This window comes from Accipiter gentilis, chromosome 32 (genome assembly GCF_929443795.1).
Source record: "Accipiter gentilis chromosome 32, bAccGen1.1, whole genome shotgun sequence".
NCBI lineage: Eukaryota > Metazoa > Chordata > Aves > Accipitriformes > Accipitridae > Astur > Astur gentilis.
The window spans coordinates 13,364,083-13,386,340 of NC_064911.1; the positions used below are offsets into that span (position 1 = coordinate 13,364,083).

The 22,258-nt window shown below is 36.4% G+C and overlaps 1 protein-coding gene across 1 annotated transcript in view; it reads left to right on the forward strand.

Annotated features, from left to right (window-relative positions):
- The window catches only part of CFAP47 (cilia and flagella associated protein 47), a 347,638-nt gene that overhangs the window by 87,018 nt on the left and 238,362 nt on the right, over window positions 1–22,258 (forward strand). The window contains 3 exon segments of the mRNA XM_049834739.1: window positions 566–659; window positions 1,219–1,359; window positions 8,655–8,850. Coding sequence (XP_049690696.1) covers window positions 566–659; window positions 1,219–1,359; window positions 8,655–8,850 — 431 coding nt within the window.

Genomic DNA, 22,258 nt, shown 5'->3' on the forward strand with positions numbered 1-22,258 from the left:
TTCTTTCTTCATTTGGAAGTTAGCTTTTTTTGGTATTCAGTCTAATGAAGTTGCCTTTTGTTACTGCAATTACTTTTCCTATTGTATTTATTAGTCACTTGAGAGCAGATGGCAGGTCGGTTTAACAATTAACAGAGTTTTGAAATACCTTTGCTTACAGCCGTAAGACTTCCAATATCAGACCAGCAGACAGATAAAAACATCATCAAGTTTTAATTCTACTAATGTTAGTTATGCTGGTTTTGACTTTCACATGGAAATGGGTATTGTGTGTTTTGATGCTTTGTGCTATAATAAACCCTTTACAAAGGAGCAATTCTCATAAAGAAGCCAGTCTGTCCAGAGTTGTATGTGCTTTTAGCATTTAGTTGTTGGCATAGAAATTGAACATGAACTTCATAAATAGAAGCTATCTAAAGGAATTAGTAGAACTGGATCATTAGTCCAAAGTGTACTCAGAACTCTGAAGAGCTTACACATAGGTTAAGCAAGTTGAAAAACTTGGACTGCTCTTAAAAAGAATTATTTTGCTTACCTATTAACTTTTCCTGCTTTATGATTTCAGAAGCCAAGGAGCATATCTTCCTCATGTTATGCCAGAATTTCTGCTTGAACCTGATGATTATAAGAAATGGATTAAAGTGCAAACTGCAGTGAAGGTAGGTTTGGGTTATTTTTGTGTGTGTTTTTCTTCTTTTTGTAACAAAGACCACATGCTTAGTGTCAGTCCTTTGAAGATGAATGGAACTTCTCTGTGGACCGTGAGTATTCCTACTGCGGTTGTTTCAGATTGCATAAATCTAAGCACATGCATGAGACTGAAATTTAAACTGACACCAACATTTACACCCTTCTCCCCCATTTTTTCTCTTCCATTACTTCTGAGACTACTGATACCTTTGATTAATTTCCAACAGATATGTTTTCTCAAAATAGAATTAATTTTACTGCTTTCTACTGGTTTTACCATTTTTAAAAAAAAAAATCCTATGTGTTACCTCTCTGTCCTGATTGCTGCTTTTAACTCCTGTCAATTCCGTATTGTGCTTATTCCTGAGATAGCAGGAAACTGTAAATGGTTCTAATGCTGATCACTATTGCACTATAGTAGATGTTATTAGTTATTTATGTCATTGATTCATTATTGTCATCTTGTGAATTTCCTATCCAAACTACTGAAATGAATATAAAAAATAAATCCCATTCCTTTATTTGAAGGGTCACACAGATGAGTTGAAAAAAGGAGATGTGAAAAACTCAGACGTATTTAGCAACAAGCATCTATTCATTCTGGAGGACAGCATGTTTGAGACAATGAGCAAACGAGCTTGGACAGATGTGCTACTGCAGGTATACAAGGTAAATTGTAAATACATTTACTACTTAAGTTCTGAAGAACTGATGGCAAAAAACTTTGTTTTGAACAAGATATGTGGTATATTCAAGGGTTTTTTTTTTCCAAACAGTTCTTTAAAACTAAATACTTTTAAGTATTTTTTTTCTCTCTAACAGAGAAGAAAAAGAATGAGTGAGAACATTTTCATTTTCTTAGTTCTGAAACTTTAGTAGTGTGTTAATATGTTTCAATTAAGAAATGCTATGTTAGAAGAGTCTGCATTTTGTACGACTAAATTTTACAGAAATCTTTTCTTACAAATAAAGAAAACTCTTCCACGCTTTTTTGTTACCCTGGTTAGAAGCACTTTTCACTGGAAATACTTAGTTGACTAGACATATACCCAACCATGGTATTTATTATCTTATATTAGAATGGAATTTTTAAACAGGTAAGCTTTTTTATAATACCTATTCCTTTTAAGAAATAATGAACTTGGTCAGTATGGATTTCTCAAACTTTATTAAATTTTCTTTTTATTGATGTTACATAAACACTTTGGATGTCTAAATTAAAGTAAACCTGATGTGCTCACTAATGATCAGTAATGTTTGTATGCCTAAAAATAAATATTTACTTATTTCTGTAAAAAGGAATGGAAAATAAATGGAAAAAAAATAATTATCTGGGCTTCCCAGTACAAGCAAAACATGGACATACTGGAGTGTGTATCCAGTGAAGGTTCCCAAAGTTAATTTAAGAGACTGGAGCATCTGTCATACAGAGAGAAACTGAGAGAGCTGAGATGGTTCAGCCAGGAGAAGAGAAGTTTCAAGAGAGATTTTATCAATGTGTGTAAATATTGGATGGGAGGGTGTGAAGAAGACAGTGCCAGGCTCTTCTCGGTAGTGCCCAGTGACATGGTGAGAGGCTCTAGGCACAAACTGAAATACAAGAAATCCCATGTAAACGTAAACTTTTTTACTGTGGGGGTGGTCACACACTGGAACAGGTTTTCCAAGGGATTGTGGAGTGCCCATCCTTGGAGATATCCAAACCCCAACTGAACATGATCCTTTCAACCCACTCTAGCTGATTCTGCTTTGAGCAGGAGTCTTGGACTAGCCAATCTCCAGAGGTGCCTTCTAACCTCAACTATTCTGTGATTATGTGATTACTTACTGAAAAAGCATAATAAAGAATGACAAAATGTATGTTAAAGAAGGTATGTAACAAAGATATAGAGTTGATCTACAATTAAAAATATTAGAAAAATAGCTGAGAGTAACTTATATCAAGCACTATGTACCCATGGGCTGAGACAGATGACTCTAAGGATACATGGGCACATGGATGTGGAAAAATGCAATCACAGTGACCAGAAAGCAAGTTGCTTTTCTGTTTTTTTCAATTTGCTGAATTATTCATAGCTACATGACAGACTAGAACAGAGCAGAAAAACCCCCAAATTAATACTATGCATGTGTGTTGTTTTGGTTTTGATTATTTATTTTTTTCCTGATGAGATGAAACTAAAAAATAGGTAACTTAAAATGGCTTGTTTCAGTGAGGTATTGTATTGGGTTTATGTGGCAAGGTTTTGGTAACAAGGGGCTAGAAGGGTAGCTTCTGTGACAAGATGCCAGAAGCTGCCCTCATGTTGAAGTGAGCCAATGGTAGCCAGCTCTAAGATGGTCCTGCCACTGGCCAGGGCTGAGCCCATCAGCTGACAGTGGTAGCACCTCTGGGATAACGTATTTAAGAAGGGGAAAAAATGGCTGTGCAACAACAGCTGGAAGAGAGGAGTGAGAGTATGTGAGAGAAACAACACCGCAGACCCCCAGGTCAGTGCAGAAGGAGGGGAGGAGGTGCTCCAGGCGCTGGAGCAGAGATTCCCCTGCAGCCCGTGATGAAGACCCCGGTGAGGCAGGCTGTCCCCCTGCAGCCCAGGGAGGTCCACGGGGGAGCAGATCTCCACCTGCAGACCAGGGAGGACCCCATGCTGGAGCGGGTGGATGCCCGAAGGAGACTGTGACCCCGTGGGAAGCCTACACTGGAGCAGGCTCCTGGCAGGACCTGTGGCCCCGTGGAGAGAGGAGGAAGCCCAGGCTGGAGCAGGTTTTCTGGCAGGACTTGTGACCCCACGGGGGACCCACGCTGGAGCGGTCTGTGCCTGAAGGACTGCAGCCTGGGGAAGGGACCCCCGCTGGAGCAGTTTGTGAAGGACTAGAGCCTGTGGGAAGGACCCACTTTGGAGAAGTTCGTGGAGGACTGTGTCCCATGGGAGGGACCCCACGCTGGAGCAGGAGAAGAGTGCAAGGAATCCTTCCCCTGAGGAGGAATGAGCAGCAGAGGCAATGTGTGATAAACTGACCCCAACCCCCATTTCCCATCCCCTTGTGCTGCTCGGAGGGAGGGGTTAGAGAAATCAGGAGTAAATCAGGAGCCCAGGAAGGTGTTTTAAGATTGTTCTTGTTTCTTATTGTCCTACTCTGATTTAGATTGGCAATAAATTTAATTTCCCCAAGTCGAGTCTTTTTTGCCCATGACTTATGCTAGAATTAGTGGAGCAGGATGATGGTTCCAAATAGATCTTTCATCTCTCTGAGCATTGGTGTAGACACAAGAATAGGATAGAACACATGGTTGCTGGGGATATGAAAAAATTCAGGTTTAGATGAGTTTAAAGCTATTGTGAAGATGTGCTTTTCATCATTCTAGTTCTGTTTCATGCATGAGGAGCATATTTCGGCTTCTCATTCATTGTTCCATCATCTTTCTATCCTATAATAGTACATTTTACAGCGTTATAACATCACATGCCTCTTCTCTGTCTCTCCTGCCAATGTCTTGGGAATTATACATCTCTGCTTTACTTTTTTTGTGGTAGCCTCATGCAGTTTGGCTAACATGGTATTCAATTAGGTATAAAAAAGCATAAACAGAACTCTTAAGATAACATGACCTTACATTGGAACTAGTCACTTAACATTGAAAGTCCTGTTCACTCTTCCAGATCCATCTGTTCAAACCCATTTTTGACAAGGGTGACATGACTGCTGATGAACAAGGTTTATGTATTTATTTTATTAAATTTGTAAAGGAAGTATGGGAACGATAAAGAAAAACAGGATATGAACTGCCAAGACAGCAAGATCAGTTTATATGAAAAATATTTGTTTGGTCTAGTGTTCAAATATTCTGAAGTTAAGAGAATGTTTCATATCTTAAGAGCAGTTTCATTAAAAGGAAAGTAGAGACAAGCCTTTTTGTGATTACGATAGCTTGATTTCAAGCAACATAAGATGAAACAGAATCCTTTCTTACTCACATAGCATGCTGCAAATTTCAGAAAATGTTAAAAGAATTCATCTCTTCACTAGACATGTTTTGTTATCCGATTTTATTTTAGAAATAAAATGTTGTTATTAGAAATACTTAATATTATTCTTTATCAACTAAAATGTCATCCCATATTGCTTTCTCACCCATACCTGATGCATTATGGTCCACTTATGAAAACTTCTGTTGCTGCAGAAGTTCCAGAGGAAAAAATATATACATAAATCCAGCTCAGGAAAATAGAAAATGAAGTTTATTCTGAAGAAAGGCTAGAACCTGTGGAGAATAAAAGGGGGAATTCATCATTTGTAAAGATATACTTTTAGTCCTCTTTTTGAGCAAGGGCTAAAATACTAATGGTATTCTACAAATCTTGCAAGTCTAGTCTAATGGAAATACATGGACGCTGGCAGCAGAAGTAGTAATTTAGCCCTTGATTCAGGCTGGATTTTCAATAAAGATAATTTATCTTTGAATTTAATGAGCATGTAGTAATAAGGATGGTTTTTATAGTTATAAGTAATAACGTTTCCTATCCTGATAGTTGATTTCTTTTTTTTTTTTTTTTTTAAATAAATACAGTGTGCTCCAAAAAGACACTGTATGCTAATGTCCTGGTCCCTCAACAGGGTCTCAATAGGAATGTAGACATGTGGGCATCTTGGCTTAGGATGGATTGGACTTTTCTTGTTAAGAGAGAGTAAAAGAATGTTTTATGGGTAAATAATGTTTCATTTTTTTCTTCTAAATGTAGTTGCCATTACTCTTTCCTGTTTTGATCCTTTTGATAGAACATCAGGTTATACTGATGAAGGAATGTTGCAATAAATTAACTTGCAAAGAAACTGCTTTTTGAGAAAACATGAAATCGTATATATTTGATTGCTTTTTTTGCTATTGTTTTCTTCAAATTTATATCTGAGGATGCTGTTATAAAATTTTGAGATTTCTTTTTCTCTTAAGATAGTTCTATGCAAATCAGTGAAGTGCCGTGGAGAGAAATCCAAATATTTAAATTAAGTTAGCTCAGCCTTCTCTGCATAGAACTAGGTTATGCTGAACTGAAATGCTTCAGGGTTTAAAAAGGAATTTCAAAGCAACTAAATTTTTTAAAAAAACTGTAATTAAATATGGATGCTATAATTCAGGTCTCGTGTACATTAATAGTTAAGTAGGTTTTATATATTAGTATGTCATAAAAGGTTTTCTTCAGAAAAACTTGAAAGCAATGGATGACAGTCCTTCATGTTATCTGGAAAAAAAAGAAATCTAGATGTAAATGTGGAAGCTGTGAAGTGACATGGCTGTAGCTGCATCATACTATATGTAAAAGTGTTCCTCTCCATCTGTAGCAAATGGAGGGATTAAAAGGTTTTAACACTGCCTCAGGAAACTGATGCTTTTTCTAATGTACCTGTTAAAATCTGGTATTGGAAAGCAATATGAAGAGAAATAATTATAAAAGGGGTGCAAGCTGTTTTAATTCTGATGAGATGAAATGAAATGGCATAGCTTTTTCTTTACGTATACATGTATCAGGGAATTGGACGTCACTGGGAATGTTTAAGGGAGTGAGAAACTGGGCCCAATTCACACTTCAAAATAACATTTTATTGGATTGAGATTAATTGTCAATAGACGTTGATGATTAGTTGTTAGTCTTTTTTTTTTCTCTTCTCTTTTTCCTCCTCCAAACAATTGGTCCTTAACGAATTTATCCTAAATTATCTGTGAATATATGACACTGTGGAGATGATGCAGTGTAGTTAGCATTTATGGCCATGGTCCTTGATAGTCTTAGTCACCAGTCAAGGTGGTCAGGCCTGAGACCTCTTTGATGAGGGAGGATGGAACCAAAGCTGTTGACTTCATTGTCATCCTGAAAATCAAGTTCTGTGTTCTTCCTTGAAACTCCTTTTTCTGTGCTGTCACTTCAGTTGGGGGGAAAAAAAAATAATCAAAGGTAATGTGTAGAATATTTACTTTTAACTTCTTTATATTTCTGATATACTTTATATACATATGTTTATATATTTTTTTAAAATGTACATTCATGCAAGACTTAATCAAGGACCTCTGAGTGCGAAGAATTTTCTTGCAGGTATTTTAACGTTTATTTTTTTCAGGAGAAACAGTGTAATTTGGACCTAAATGAGCAATTGGGTCATGAAAGATACCATTTCAAGATTTTCTATAGATTGCACTGGACATCAGTATAGTAGTTCAGTAATTAGTGCTTTGGATAGAATATACACAGTAGTTCTTGGAATCCAGATGGGTCTAGTGATTTCATCCAGTTCATCAAAACTTGGAAAAAAATATTTAGAATAATAGAATCGTAGAATACCTTAAGTTGGAAGGGACCTATGAGGATCATCGAGTCCAACTCCCCGCTCCTCACAGGACTACCTAAAACTAAACCATATGACTAAAAGCGTCATCCAGACGCTCCTTGAACTCTGACTTCTTGGTGCTGTGACCACTTCCCTGGGGAGCCTGTTCCAGTGACTGATCACCCTCTCCATGAAGAACCTTTTCCTCATGTCCGATCTGAACTTCCCCGACGGAGCTTCATTCCCTGTCCTCGTGTCCTATCGCTGGTCACCAGAGAGAGGAGATCAACACCCCCCCTCTGCTTCCCCCCTTGAGGAAGCTGTAGACCGCGATGAGGTCACCCCTCAGCCTTCTCTTCTCCAAGCTGAACAAAGTGACCTCAGCCACACCTGTAAGTCTTGCCTGTGAGGCCCTTCACCATTTTGGTCACCCTCCTCTGGACACACTCTGATAATTTGATGTCTTTCTTATACTGCGGTGCCCAAAACTGCACCCAGTACTTGAAGTGGGGCCGCACTGGTGCAGAGTATAGAGTGGGACAGTCACCTCCCTCGACCAGTTAGCGATGCTGTGCCTGATGCACCCCAGGACACAGTTGGCCCTTTTGGCTGCCAAGGCACACCGTTGACTCATGTTCAGCTTGCCAGCAACCCAGACCCCTAGATCTCTTTCTGCAGGGCTGCTTTCCAGCCTCCTGTCCCCCAGTTTGTACGTCTAACCAGGATTACCCTGTCCCAAGTGCAGAATCTGGCACTTGCTCTTGTTAAATTTCATACAGCTGGTGATTGCCCACCTCTCTAGTCTATGCAGATCTCTCTCTAAGGCCTCTCTACCCTCAAAGGAGTCCACAGTTATTCCTAATTTCATATCATCAGCAAACTTAAGGTACATTTGATTCCGGTGTCCATATCGTTTATACAAACACTAAAGAGCACCTGCCCTAAAATTGAGCCCTGGGCAACCCCACTAGTGACTGGCTGCCAGCCTGATGTAACCCCATTTTACTATAACTCTTGGAGCCTGACCCATCAGCCAATCGTTTACCCCTTTTATTATGGGCTTGTCTAGGTGTATGCTGGATGTTTTGTCCAGAAGGATACTGTGAGAGACAGCATCAAAAGCTTTGCTAAAATCCCCAAACCCCACATCTACTGGCTTCGCTTGGGTCAACTAGATGGATGACGTTTGCATAAAAGGAAATTAAGTTGTGAAACCATGCTGGCTATGACTAGTGACTGCATTGTCTCTCAAGTGTTTTTCAACAACTCCCAGAATAATGTTATCCATAATTTTACCAGGCACTGAAGTGAGACTGACAGACCTGTAATTACCAGGGCCTTCCTTCTTTCCCTTTTTGAAAATTGGGACAACATTTGCCAGTTTCCAGTCAACTGGGACCTCTCCAGACTCCCAAGAGCATGTGGAAGCTTCAACTTGCATTTTGTTTAAGGAAGCGAAGGAATTCCCTAAAACCTCAGCAAATCTGTTCTCTTGTGTGTTATACATTTATGCTAATGTATAATCTATTAAGCCTTTTCTAAATTAGAAAGCTGTTTGAGTTTGAAGTGGTTTTTTTTCTATCATTTAACTTGAAATTGTTCTTTTTGTATTTCATGCTTAAAACCAGTTTTTCTAATTTCAGGTATTTGTTCTTCCACGTGTTTCTTTGTGTAGTATCACTGACCTGTTCAGCTTGGAAAGTGTGCAGAACATGCCAAGAATAAAATCAGAACCTTTATCCAGTAATATATATTCTCCTTATGAACGAACCATCCTCACCTGGTTGAATAAACATTATGAGAAGAATCGAAGAACTGTGTGGAAAGATTGTCAAAAAGGTGAAATAATTCTTTCACTATGCTCTTCCTTCCTAAAATACTTCTTTTTTAGACTTTTAAAATTGTTATTCATAGAGATACCATGACAACTTGCCACTGGAAGTATTTTGGGGGGGATAAGTTATTGCCTACCTGTACGTATTTCCTTTTCTTGTCTTTCTGTGTTCCTAGGTAAGTGTCTTTTGACTAGCACAGTTCATGAAATATCTTCTGTGTTCTGTGTGTTCTTATAGTTTCTAACTAGGCATAAAAGGTGAAATGTGGTGAACCTTCTCACTTCTTTCCATTAATGATCTCAGGAAGGGACTGCTAACAGTAATCATTTTCTCTTCATTTTTGCTATTAATAGTCACATGCAGATGTTAGTATTTATGCTTATAGTGATGCATTTGAGAGCTAGCTTTTCAGAATTCTTAGAATAATTTTTGTATTGCCTTTATTCTAATGCCATTTAGGAAGGTAATGGAGACCAAGGTTCTAGATTATAAATTTTGTCCTACTTGCAAGGTCAGTTTGCCTCATGATCACTTGAGTGATCATAGACAAAATGACCTGTTCCATTAAAGATGGACCTAGGCAGTTCTGGTACTCAAATCTGATAAAACCGGTCAACCGGTAGTAGTTATTACTTCTATTGCCTTGTATGATTTCTCCCTTTTGCTACTTGACCCTAACTTCATTGTTTCTTTCAGCATTAATTTTGGATCGATAGTTAACACCAAGAAGGGGCAGTCTGATGATGATCAGGGAAGAACTCCAGAATGGCTTATAAGACACATATGGAGAAGACTGTCTAGTGTCATTCTTGCCTTGAGTGTTTTCTGACCTGTCTGAATTACGGGCAATCTATTTGCATATCATCTTCCATAAGTCTCATCAGGTCATATTCTCTACCTTCCATATGCTTTGAATATCCCCTTGCTTTTCTTATTTTACTGTATAGAAGGAAATTTTATTAGATGTTCTCAAATGTGTTGAATAATTCTGCTGTTAACATTAAAAGGTCAGTCCATACCCCCTGCATCCAATAGAAATGGATTTCTAGCTGTCAACTCCTAGTTTGCGTCTGATCCTATGATTAACTCAGGGAGCTTCCCTAGCTAAAGTAACATGCCCTACAGTAAGTAGGTGTATTTGCAATGTATTCTTTTCTTATTATCTGTGTTTAGTGCCTCCTTTAGTGGAGCTGTCTTACAGGCGCAAGCACTCTACTCTACTGTGTGTTAGACTCCCGTATGTATAGATGACAACTTGCAGAGAGAGTGGCTACGTACCTGGCTGGTGTTGTGGCTCACCATAAATGCTGCCTGGATACATTCTTCAACCCCACCGTCTCTTCTCTTTATTGTAGCCTCTAGTAATACCTAGATGTTGAGGCATGACTAGCCTTGTCCTGGCCTCTGGGAGCTCGGTGGGGAGAATATGTATGTCAAAATGTGTCATATTTAACATTAAACTTTTGCTTGAGTTACAATGTCTAAAGATGAGGGGAGTGAATCTGAACCATGAAGTGCAGATCTAGTGGACACCAGTGGGCAAAAAACCCCAAATGTCTCAGTCCAAGTGGAATATCTACTGATGCTGCATTTTAAGGAGCCAATTAGGGAAAGTGTTTTTGTTGCCTAAGAGTATGTAATAAAATAGAATATTAAATGAGTTGTTTTTTTAATAAGTTGTCATATGGTTATCAGTGATTGTAAAGCAGGGGGTTTGCAATTATTTAGTTCTAAAGGCTCCCCAAAATTGGCACCCGAAAAATAAAATTTAGTTACAATATTGGGGTTCTCAGAAGATAATAATGACTTCTATTAAATCATGGTAATAGGACAGATAACTCAGTAGGTTAATGTATTCATTTGTGCAGACCGGGTTGCAGATTTGGCTCTGGGTCACAGGTGAAGATGAATTTTGTGGTTACTGCCAGGGGACATTTATCTGCATTACAGTTCTCTCTTACAATTTCACTTAATTATACTTTTCTGCTTTCAGAGAAGTGCAAGGTTGGAATGAGAAGGCAGAGATTATATATGCTATCTGTATGGGGGAAGTTACAGATACTGCCTTGCTATATCGAGTTGCATATAGCTTTTTTGGTTCATGAGTTGTATATTCTGGTTGCTAGGGGGCACACAGAAATAGCTTGGTATATGCACATGAGCATGCCCTTTTGTTTCTATTTCCATTTCTTTCACAAAACTACATAAATAAACATTGCTAAAGATACAATAATTAAAAAAAAAAAGCTGACAAATTATGAAATTCACATTCTTATCTTATACCTCTGCTTTATAAAAGTTCTTAACTGGGTGATCTTATCCTGTTTTGTTTCACAGGTGACTTGCCTCAATATCTCTTTGAATCCTCTCATTTAGCCTTCACTTTCCTCTTAAATTTTCTTTTTTACTGCCTCAGAATTGGTGTCTGCTAGTGTGCTGTTCTTTCTTCTAAATCAGGTAGAGAATCTGATGGCAAAGGACACAGAAAAGGCTGAGGTACTCAATGCTGCCTTCGCCTTGGTCTTTACTGGTCAGACTGGCACTGAACTGTCCCAGGACCTCGAGATGAATGGGAAAGTCTGGAGCAAGGCAGACGTAGCCTTGGTGGAGGAGGATCAGATTAGGGAGCACTTAAACAAATTGGACAAACACAAGGCCATGGGACCCAATGAGATGTACCAACAAGCGCTGAGGGGACTGGCCAATGCCATTGTGAGGCCATGCTCAGTAACCTTGGAAAGGTCAGGACAATCGGGAGGAAGTTTGGACAAGGTTTGGAAGAAAGCAAATGCCATTCCTATCTGGAAGAAGGAGGATCTGTGGAGCTACAGGCCAGTCAGCTTCATCTTGTTTCTTGGGATGGTGGTGGAGTGAATAATCTTTGAAACCATTTCCAAACATATGAAGGACAAGAAATAGTTTTGGAGTAGTCAGCATGAATTTGCAAAGGGGAAATCATGCATGACCAACCTGGTTGTCTTCCACAATGACATGACTAGCTCAGTGGACAGATGGAGAGCAGTGGATATTTTTTTATCTCAACTTTGGCAAGGCTTTCAACAGCCGCCCGTAACATCCTCATAAACAAACTGATGAAGTACAGGCTAGATAAGAGGACAGTGAGGTGGACTGAAATTAGGCTGAACTGCCAGGCTCAAAGGGTTACGGTCAGTGGCACAAAGTCCAGCTGGAGGCTGGTCACCAGTGATGTACCTCAGGGGACATTAGGCTGAATTTGGTTTTTAAGATTGTTCACTGGAGAAAAATTTATAGATCTCAGCAGATTTAATATTTTGATATACTGTTGGTCCTTTAAATTTTTATGATGTTAAGGTTAATAATCAAATTTATACTCAGATATGACATTTTTGATCGTGTTAGCTTTCAATTAAGCATTTAAACAGGCTTTTTTTCAGAGGAACAGTTAAAAGTGTCATAAGGAAAAACATCAGTCAAAGTATAGTAAATATTCATACAACCCAGCTGAAAGTCCCAAACATCCACAATTTTCTCTTTTTGTTGTTATTTACTTAATATCACTAATTTTAAGAGAAGGATTTGTTCTTTTATTCTTGCTACAGTCCAGATCAGAGAGCAATTACCACTTTTTGCTTAACGTTTATGCGCCTGCATATTATCATCCAAACACTCTGCTTTGAATACAGAATTAGCCCTGACTAGCAGTATGTCTTGACTATGGAGCTGCTTTCAGCTCAAACTCATCTGTTGGGTGATCCATCCCTACTAAATAAATGAAGATCTATCCAGGCCACATTTCTTAGTCTTTCCTTTGATACGTAAGCTACTTAAAGTGAAATGTGACAGTAAGCCAAGCCTAAGTAACTGCAGTGCAGAGAGGTTTTAAATATATATCTTTATTACTTCCTTCTAAAGTTGAAGATAACTATGTCATTCATCAGAATGCTTCTCTTGCAAGAATTAAGATCTCAATAGCTTAGAGAGAACATTAGCAAGGAGTTTACTATCTCCACATCTTCTGCCCTTACTGCTGCTAAAAAATAAGTATGTTTTAAAAGCAGCTTGGCATATGTTTTGGGAGGGCAGCCTTGTAATATGTCTTATTGACCATAAAATGGAAAGCAGTGTTGAAACTTGAGACCAAATGCTGTAAAACTGCAAAATGCAACTTTGCCTGTTCTGCTGAGACCTTAATTATACATGAAATATAAGATTCAGTGCCCACTTAAGGCATTATATGGGCAATAGTAATGATAGGAAAGGAAGCATGAATTATTTGAATGTAATAAATTTTCAGTTTACCTTCTACCATTCCTTATCTTCATGTTTCCTTTCAACATTTCTCTCTGAAAGACTAACTACTAATAGTATAAAAAATAAGAGTCAGGAAAAACCCTTTAAAAGTTTCTAGAGTATTAGAATGCCATAATTCAAACCCTGTACTTCCTAAATAGAAAAAAATTTGCATGTTAGTGAATTAAATTGCCACCTGAGAAGCTGTATGTCTCTTCCTTATTAATTATGGTTCTTGCCATGGTGAAAAAGATAAATTATGTTTTGGGAAATAAGGAATTTTCTTGAATGTATCCCAGGAAGATCTTGAAAAGAGTAGGTAATTCTACATGTAATATAAAATTATTATATAATATGACAGCCAGTAAATTGAACAATATCTGAACAGTCAACCTAAATCTGAGATGTAAGAGCTGTATCCAGAGTAGATACATCTTCATTTTACTGGAAAATCTACTTAGAATGGAAATTCTGTGTAAGAGGAAAGAGAAGTGCTAATCCATTGCCAATGCAGGTTTGTCTGAAAGTGTTAAGCATAGTAACATCTCTCAAGATTCTTACTCTCAAATAAGAAAGTTTTGGTTTTGATGCATTTTATTCACTTCACTGTGAGGTGGGATTTTTTGTTGGTTTTATTAATTATATTTTTTTAATTTTAATATCAATTGATCATGGCATCTACAGTAAAAAGGTTGAGGAAGGAGAGATTTTAGTGTGAGAAGACATGGCTTCACAAAATTATATGAGAATTAAATAGAATTCTTGTTTGTTTTAAGACTGATTCTATAGAACTTTTACTTAAGGTTGTTTCTAATATAGCAATTAAACAACACACTCTTTTCTTTCCCTTGTTTTCATGAATTTTTCTTCCTCTTCCCTCTTGCTTCTTTCCCCAGTTTTTAGGAATGGTATTTATGAAGTCCATCGATTCCTTCTTCTCAATTTGATAGTTCTTAGAGACAATTGAGAAACAAGAGTTAACAGATATTTTTTATCTTTGAAGGGTAGAAGGGAAGAATCTTATGTAATTTCATGTAAGATTTCTTTCAGTTAAAATCGCCGCAAAACAGGCTTTTCCCAAAGAATGAATCTTGCTTTTTACACACTTGATAAAAAGCTGAATTAAAGAAGGGGAAGTGACTATCTAATGAATGCCATCATGAGTATCGTAAGTCTGGCTTCCAACAAAATATTATGAGAACCATTGTTCTTGAGTGATAAATCCTGGAAATTGTTTTCTGAAATATAAGTTAGCAAAGTTTTAAGCCATTTTTCTGTGTTATATTTCATGATTTGCACATCAGAACACAAGAATGAAACATAATATATAAATATGAAGTCTATTAACTAGGCTTTTCTGTCCTACTTGCCTCTCTTAGTCAACCTGAATGCTCCATGTTTAAGAATTGCATTGTATCTTGTTCCCTTTAGCTGAAAAACCCACAAGATCATATCAGGGTTTTATTCAACACAAAAGAGAAAAAGAATTATTTTCCTGAGTTTTAAGTTCATGTACAGTTGAGAAATAAGCAAAACTCCACGTTTAATTTAACTTCTTAGATTTCTGGAGTAGTATAAAAATATTTGGTTTGTACAGTTTTATTGTTTTTTACCAGCTGTCATTATGCAGCTTCAGGGAAATAAAAGTATGAAGAAGGATAGTCCTTGGAGCCCTATACTGAAAAGATTCAAAGTGTTCATGTTTGGAAAACTCTTTAAAAGATCTTTCAAAAACAAAAGCCCTAACTCTTCAGGCTGTGTATATTTGTATATATATTTGCGCATATACATATATATGTGTGTGTAGATGTGTGTGCGCTTATATATAAAATATATATGTGTATATACATATATGCTGATCCTCAAACAACTAAATAGGAATAATTGGGTAAATATTTAGGAAGAAATTTTGTTTCCTTACTTGCAGTACACTTTGAGATGCCTATACAGCTATCCTACTTTCAGCTAAACAAAGTGCTTCACAGGGTTTGTATGTTAACTGGAATAAATAAGCTTTCTGATTATTTGTGTAATTAATGCTACTTCTGCAGTGTATACCAAATATGTAGATTGAGTATGGTATAGCTGTAGATTTAGTAATACTATTTCAGATACATAGTTCAGAATATGAAGATTGGAAAAGGTTCTCTTAATTCACTGTAAGCACCAAACAGTGAATTTCATTGAGAACAGTATTTAACTTTTTTTTTTGACTAAATAAAATGATGTGGGGATTACATTCCCCACATTCCATTACAGTATTCATTCTGAAGCCAGTATAGAAGCCAGTTATGCTGTAATGAATTGCTGTGATTTATTGCATTTTACATCAGTCATCTATAAGAGAAATGCCATGATAAAAAAAATAGTGTCAAAGATGACCTTTTAATCTATAGGCTTTTAGTACCATTCAGCGATTTTAAAACTAGTTCTCTTTGCAAATGGAAACTTTCTGTTGAAAAACAACAAAATGGAGACTGTTATAAGGTAACATTCTTATGCGATGCATAAAAAACCTAAGGAATTTGTCAATTTAAGATATTATTTGGGATAAGAATCAGCAAAAATAAAACAGAACTGTGTAGATAGTGGAAGACCATTGGAAAATTTTATTAGGAGCAGAAAGGTTAATGTTCTTGCCGGAGGGTAAAAGTCTTCTGCAACAGATGGGAATAAATGAGACATATCCCCAGCATATTCATTTTTATGTCATTGCCCCATGTGGTGTTTCTTGAATATTTCTGCTTAGAATTATTATGAATTGACAGTGGTATTAAATCGATCTGTTCCTGATATTTCAGGAGTTCTTAGAATAATTATCAGTTTTGATGAGCAAGCATTGTAGCATCCTGCCTGAAGCAGGAACTGTAGTTTGCCTACGAGTCTCTAATAAAAGATTTCTTGTTTTCCATGTTAAGATAAACATAGCCTCACATGCTCTATGTGCTGAAGGTAGGTACGTTATCATTCTGTTAATCCTAAATACGTTTTAGGAAAAACATAATAGCCTTTTTCAAAAAGTATTCAAAGGCATATTTCCTCTGATCTTTCTTATGCTCTGAATTGTATACTTCAGTACCATCATTTTAAACCTTGTCCTGGTTCTAATGTCAGCGCTTACAGAAAAGGTTATTGCTACATATTTCTTCTGTAAATGTTTGTATTATACAGTACCAGACTTAAGCTTTTGAAACGGGACTATAGGCGTTATTATAGCTATAGATTAGTTCCACCTCCAGAGATTTTGAGATCCCAGAATAGGAAGTTGTTATATAATATTATAAACCGTTATTACCGCAGTAATTTACATTAAAAAGGACATACTGTGATAGTTTACAGGTCTATCTAGCTCAATATTCTACCTCCAATAGAAGATGCTTAGAGATCAGTAACAGTGCAAACATAGGGCAATACTTTCTTTATGCATACTGTGAGACTTCCTGATCTGAAATTCAAGACTACTTGAGATGGAAGTAGTACTTCTGTAAGGTTGTACTAGGTTTTTATTCTGTGAATTTGTTTAATTGTATTTTGAACCTGTGCAAACTTGTAGCATCACACCATTCTGAAGCAGTAAGTAGGTTGAAAATCTATATTCTATGTAAAATATTTTGTTTTGAGCTTGCTGCTTAATACTGTAATTTGGTACTTCCTTTACTGACAAACTTGTGTATTCCACTGAGCCATTTAACGATAATGTCTGGTTCCCATTCTGAATATCACACCTACTTATATAGACTGCTTCACATCACCATTCAATTGTTACTTTTCCTTTGTAGTTCCATAGTCTCACTTATTAATTTCTTAGGAAGTGCAATTTCATACCTTTGATCATTAAAGGTCATAAATGGCAAGATTTTTGTGTGAATGTATTAGGTTTATTTGGAAAGTCTTATAGAATATTAGCCTAATCCTATATATTTTTTCCTCTGTTTTTCAGTAACTCAGAATTTGAAAAAAATGCTTGTGGCTATAGAACAGGAGATTATAATTTGTGAAGATGTCTGTTGCACCTCCTTAGACATAGATCATTTGATTTTGCAACTGATAGCAAAGATTTAACTTTTTTTATTGCTTGTGAAAACAGCAGAACAGCTTCACAAGAAATACAGTACTTTCTTTAAAGATTTATTGCTATTCTTACTTCTTTATATAAAATAACTCTTAAACTTAGTAGATTAAACCAAGTCTGATCCTTTAAGAATTTTAATGCTTGGTATAAGACCATTTTGTTCTTTCTGCATGGTCTTCTTATCCAGATAATACCAATACATCAATCATACTTCTGTGTTGCAACTTTTTTTCCTTTTCTATTGGAATTTTTCTTTTAAGATTAATGATTATTTTTCATGGTTATTTTTTTCCAGAGTGAAAGTAATGTGGTGTGTGCGGTGGAAGAGTTGTTTAAGTGTACTATTTTGGGGGAGGGCTAAACAGTGTTCTCCTACCAGAAAGATCATGATTTTGTCTTGCTAACAATTTTGTACTTTTTTTTTTTTTTTTTTGTGGGACTGATGCCAAAGGATGCCTTCATCTATCTATTTAAAATAAGATTGGATATCATTTCTTCCTGGTTTTCAGAAGAGGGGCCAACAGCTTTAAAGATTTCATTTTCACTGTTAGTAGTGAGATGTGTTAGCTATTTTGAAATGGTGAAATGTTTGACTTCAGAGATTGCTGGGAACTCTTGATCCAACTACCCATTTTTCAGGGGTGTTTCTTTGAATTAAAACACTACCATCTTCAAAGAGATACTTTGTTACCAGCTTACTTTACTACTTACTTTAGTAAGTCAGTGAGATAAAGCATACTGATGGACCGGTTAATAAAAGCGAAACTTGAAAAAAACCCACAGTAAAGCACAGAAAGTAGGAAAAGGAGAAAGAGAACAGAAATAATCTGTTTCATTCTTGTGTGCAAATACTAAACTGACTTTACCTGTAGTGTACTGGACAGGTATTTGCCTAGACTGTTACAAAAATCTCTGGAAAAGTAGAATCCATAGTCCACTTTAGGTTAACATCTGCCAGTATTTCCCACTCATTTCCATTTGAAAGAGTTTCCTATTGTCGAACATAACCCCGAATTTCCCCTGCTAGAGTTTCAGTCCACCCTTTTCCTTCTAAAATATGGTGTGCAGTGGATCTTCTTTGCTTTTCTAGTAACTTTATACATATTTGCAAATTATTATGTTCTTCTTCAGTTAGTCCCTCTCCCTGCTCTTGGCAAAACAATTCCATTCTTTCAGTCTTTCTGCGTATTCAGCTCATTTGTTTTCTGGTAAACTCTCAGTTGATCTGTGGCTTTCTTGAAGTTTGGTGCCAATTACTGGTTTTATACCAGGTGAGACTTTACTAGATCTGAATAGAAATGAATGGATCAGTCTACCTGCTTTAAGATACAACTCTCCTATTTAGGCATCCTAGCAAAGTATTTGCTTTTTCTGCAACAGTATGAGATATGCTGTTGTCTCCGGATCCTTTTCTGCAGAATTTCCATCTATCCAATTTTCCATCTAGTACTTGTGTAATGAATTATTCTTAATTAAGTGCAGGACACTGCAGGCATCATTATTGGATTTCATCCCATTTGTTTCAGATCATTACTCCAATTCCTCAAGAGCTTAAATTATAGTCTTTTCCTCATGAGTACTTGCAACCCATTCTTCTTCCCAGAGTCAATTCTTTAACCTGCTTGATATCACCTCCAGATTGGACTAAGGTAGATTTATGCTATGTTCCAAGTTGCAAATGAATATATTGAATAGTATACAATCTAGGACTTTGCAGTTTGATTTGTGGACAGCTGATAGTTAGGCTTACTGTTTTTCAGTGAGCTTTGTGCTCCACCTAACAGTACCTTTTTTCTAGACTACTTTTTCCTTGCTTCCTGATGAGACAGAATGTGACCAAAACCTTACTGAAGTTAAAATGTCTAGTATTTGTCCTTTGTCCATGGTATCTTCTACCTGGCAAAGAAAGGGACAAAATTGGACCTAAAGGAGTTTATGGTGACTGTTGGTTGTTATTCTGCCAACAAAGATGTTATGTGTCATTTTTGTATAGAATTGTGACAGATATTTCCTTGTTTATCTCCATTTGGAAACAGTTTTCTCAGGTGTCACTCTCCAAAGTCCCTGGGCATCCGCTGGCATTTGTCTCTATGCATCTCTCTGATCTTCAGGATCTTCTCCAACTGCCAAGACCTTTCCTCCAGTTAGGAACTTCTTTACTTTCTTTCCAGTCCTCTATTGTCTCTTCAAGATCTCTGCTTCTTTTTGGGAATGCTTCTTTTTGGCCTCTTCTTCTTTCCATAACTCCAAGTCCCCAGTTTTCCCAATCTAAATAGTCTGTGTGCAGAAGCGCAACTCCTGATCAGCCTAATTGGTGCTTCTGTCTTACGCCTCTTCGTTAATGGGAGAATTCAGAACATACCACTTTAGTCTCGGTGTTATCAAAATTTGCAACCAGCCCCTATGGGCTGCAGCTAGCAAGTAGCAGGGATCTGTCTCAGAATTCAGAAGATTAGTTTTGGACAATTTCCTCTCTCCCTGCCCCCCCCAACCACAGAGAGTTATCTGCTACCTGTTAGAGTTCAGGTTTTAAGCTATTTTTGGTCTACAATACCCATCAGTCAGGTTTTCATCATGACATTGTCTGAGAATCTTTACCTTAAAGATCCATTACTATTTTTTTTTTTTTCCCAAGGATTACCAATACAAATGAAATGTAATATATTTATATGCTTAGAGGAAGAGGAGGTATCCTGATTAAGACTTCTGATTTCCATTGTTTATTTCTACTAGAATTGTGGAATTATATTTAAAAATTATTGTAGAGTGGTTAGCTGGCAGATTTTCAGCTGATGTAATTAAGAAAAATACATTATGTTTTCCGACTATTCAGAAGCATTTGAGTTAAGTAAGTTGATTCATAGTAGAAGGATTAGCTGGAAAACAACAAAAATACTTATAAAAGTATTTAATTAGTCAAAATAGGAAAATATTCCACTTCATGGTTTTTTTTTCTTAGTGCTCTGATTTGTGTAGGCTATAAAGCTGTAGTTCAAGAGATGCTTTTTAAACAGTAGTGCTACCATGCTTCATTTTGACTGGCACAGCCATTTATGTGGCTGCATGGTAAACTGGATTGGTGTGATCCAGATTAAAAAGTAAAGAAATGTTGTGCCCTTTCTTTTAAAGCCAGCTTTGTTCCTACACCCACTTTGCTGCCACACAGACAATTCTACCAGCATGAAAGAAAGGATTAGTGGAGAGAGAAGAAAGTACATAGGTACTAGGGACAACTGGTATTGCTTAAGTGCGCACAAGTAATCCTCCCACCAGAACACTAAGAGCAGCTAATGGTACACTTAAAGTAAGATTTAAAGTTAAAATAGCATAAGCAATAAAGTTTGCTTTTTAATCAAAGCATCTGGTTTAACAAGTTTCCGTAACCAAGCTGAGCAAATCAATCTAGATGACTAACCAGAAGAACAATTCAATATTGGACCTAATTTAAAATGAAAGGAGAAGTAGTTAATCTTAAAAAGTTAAAAACAAAAATGTGAAAATGGTGATTTATTAAAAATACCAATATTGTGTGCTGAGAGTGAGTCTGAGTTCTATTAATAAAAAAGACAGAAAGATTATTGAATTTTATAGGTCCCAACTATGATCAATAAAATGATGGATTTATATTAGAAAGACTAACTTTTAAGGAAGAAGATCAGCTTTTAAAAAGGTATTTTGCTATTTTTAAAGTATTGGGTTTTGCAGTGACTACATAAAATATTTTTGAAATAACTGCAAGCAATTTACCAAGAAGTTGGGATGAAATTAATGTCTCCTACTGTAGACATCCGTAAAATGGAGGTCTGAATTCAGTTAAAATTAATACTGTGCCAATATAGATGTTGAGGCCCATATGTACAGTGTTCTTTTCCTGTCATAGGTAACATGGAGATCTTATATATCCATTCAGACTTCATCATTGGTACCCTGCCCTCCAGAATTACTAAGGATGCTTAAACTTTGACTTTTCTGCTTGGAAAAAAGTTATTTCAGTTAAACAATAGGAAAAAAATTACTTCTGACACACTGAAATGTTTTTTTCTTTATAAATTTATAAATTAATGTCTTAATTTTGATTTGAAAACTTACAGAACATGAAATATTAACTATTAATTCTAATCCTCTTTTAAATGCTGTTTTTAAATTTTTTTTAACTGAACATAGATTTAATGAATATTTAGAATAACATGTAATTGATTTCGTTTTCCTTTCTGTTCATATTAATGAAACCATGACAATAAAAGAAACATCATTTGAAGTCTAAATTGAATTAGAACTTTCATCAGAAAAGGAGACTTTTTAGATAGCAATTTGAAATAACTTTTTTTAATGTTCTAGAAGAAACTTGTTTTCTGTAAAAGGGAGGAGTTTGTCTCTCTTTTTAAGCCAGTTATTTAAACTACTAAAGCTTATTTTTTAATAACAAAAAATGGAACAAAATAACACTTTCGGGGCTTCCAGAAGAAAAGAGAGTTTTAAACAGTGTAATTATAAATATATTTAATATATAATAGAACATATTTTATATAATGATTCATTTATAGTAAGATTTCTATCTGCTAATACGGTGAATAGCTTTTGGGTGGGAGAGAAAGGGAATTGTTGGCCAGAGTCACACCTATTTAGATCCAAGATCTTACTGTCGTGAAAGCCATCTTGTTGAATATAATTGGATGTATAAACAGAGAATGGTGGGAAGAGACTGAACAGGGCGATGAGGCAGAGCGCTGCAGATAGAGCTGTGGACAGCAGCAGCAGCCATCAGCTTTCAAACTCATTGACCTGCTGATCTTCTCTTTCTTTTGAAATAACATATGAAGCCAATTTACAGCATGAATAGGAAAAAATAAGGGATTTTGGACCAAGCTTAAACATCACCCCGCTGAAGTGGAAAACTAAAATCATTATCAGTGTCACAGAGTTAAGTTCAGGTGAAATTACATGCCTTTGTTTGTAAGCTTGTGCAGCATCTGCTTCTGTTCTTTCTTACTAGAGCCATATGAATATGCTGAAGTATCTGCAAATAGTTGATGTGAAGTGATAGACATGTAAGTTTTTCAGATGCTGA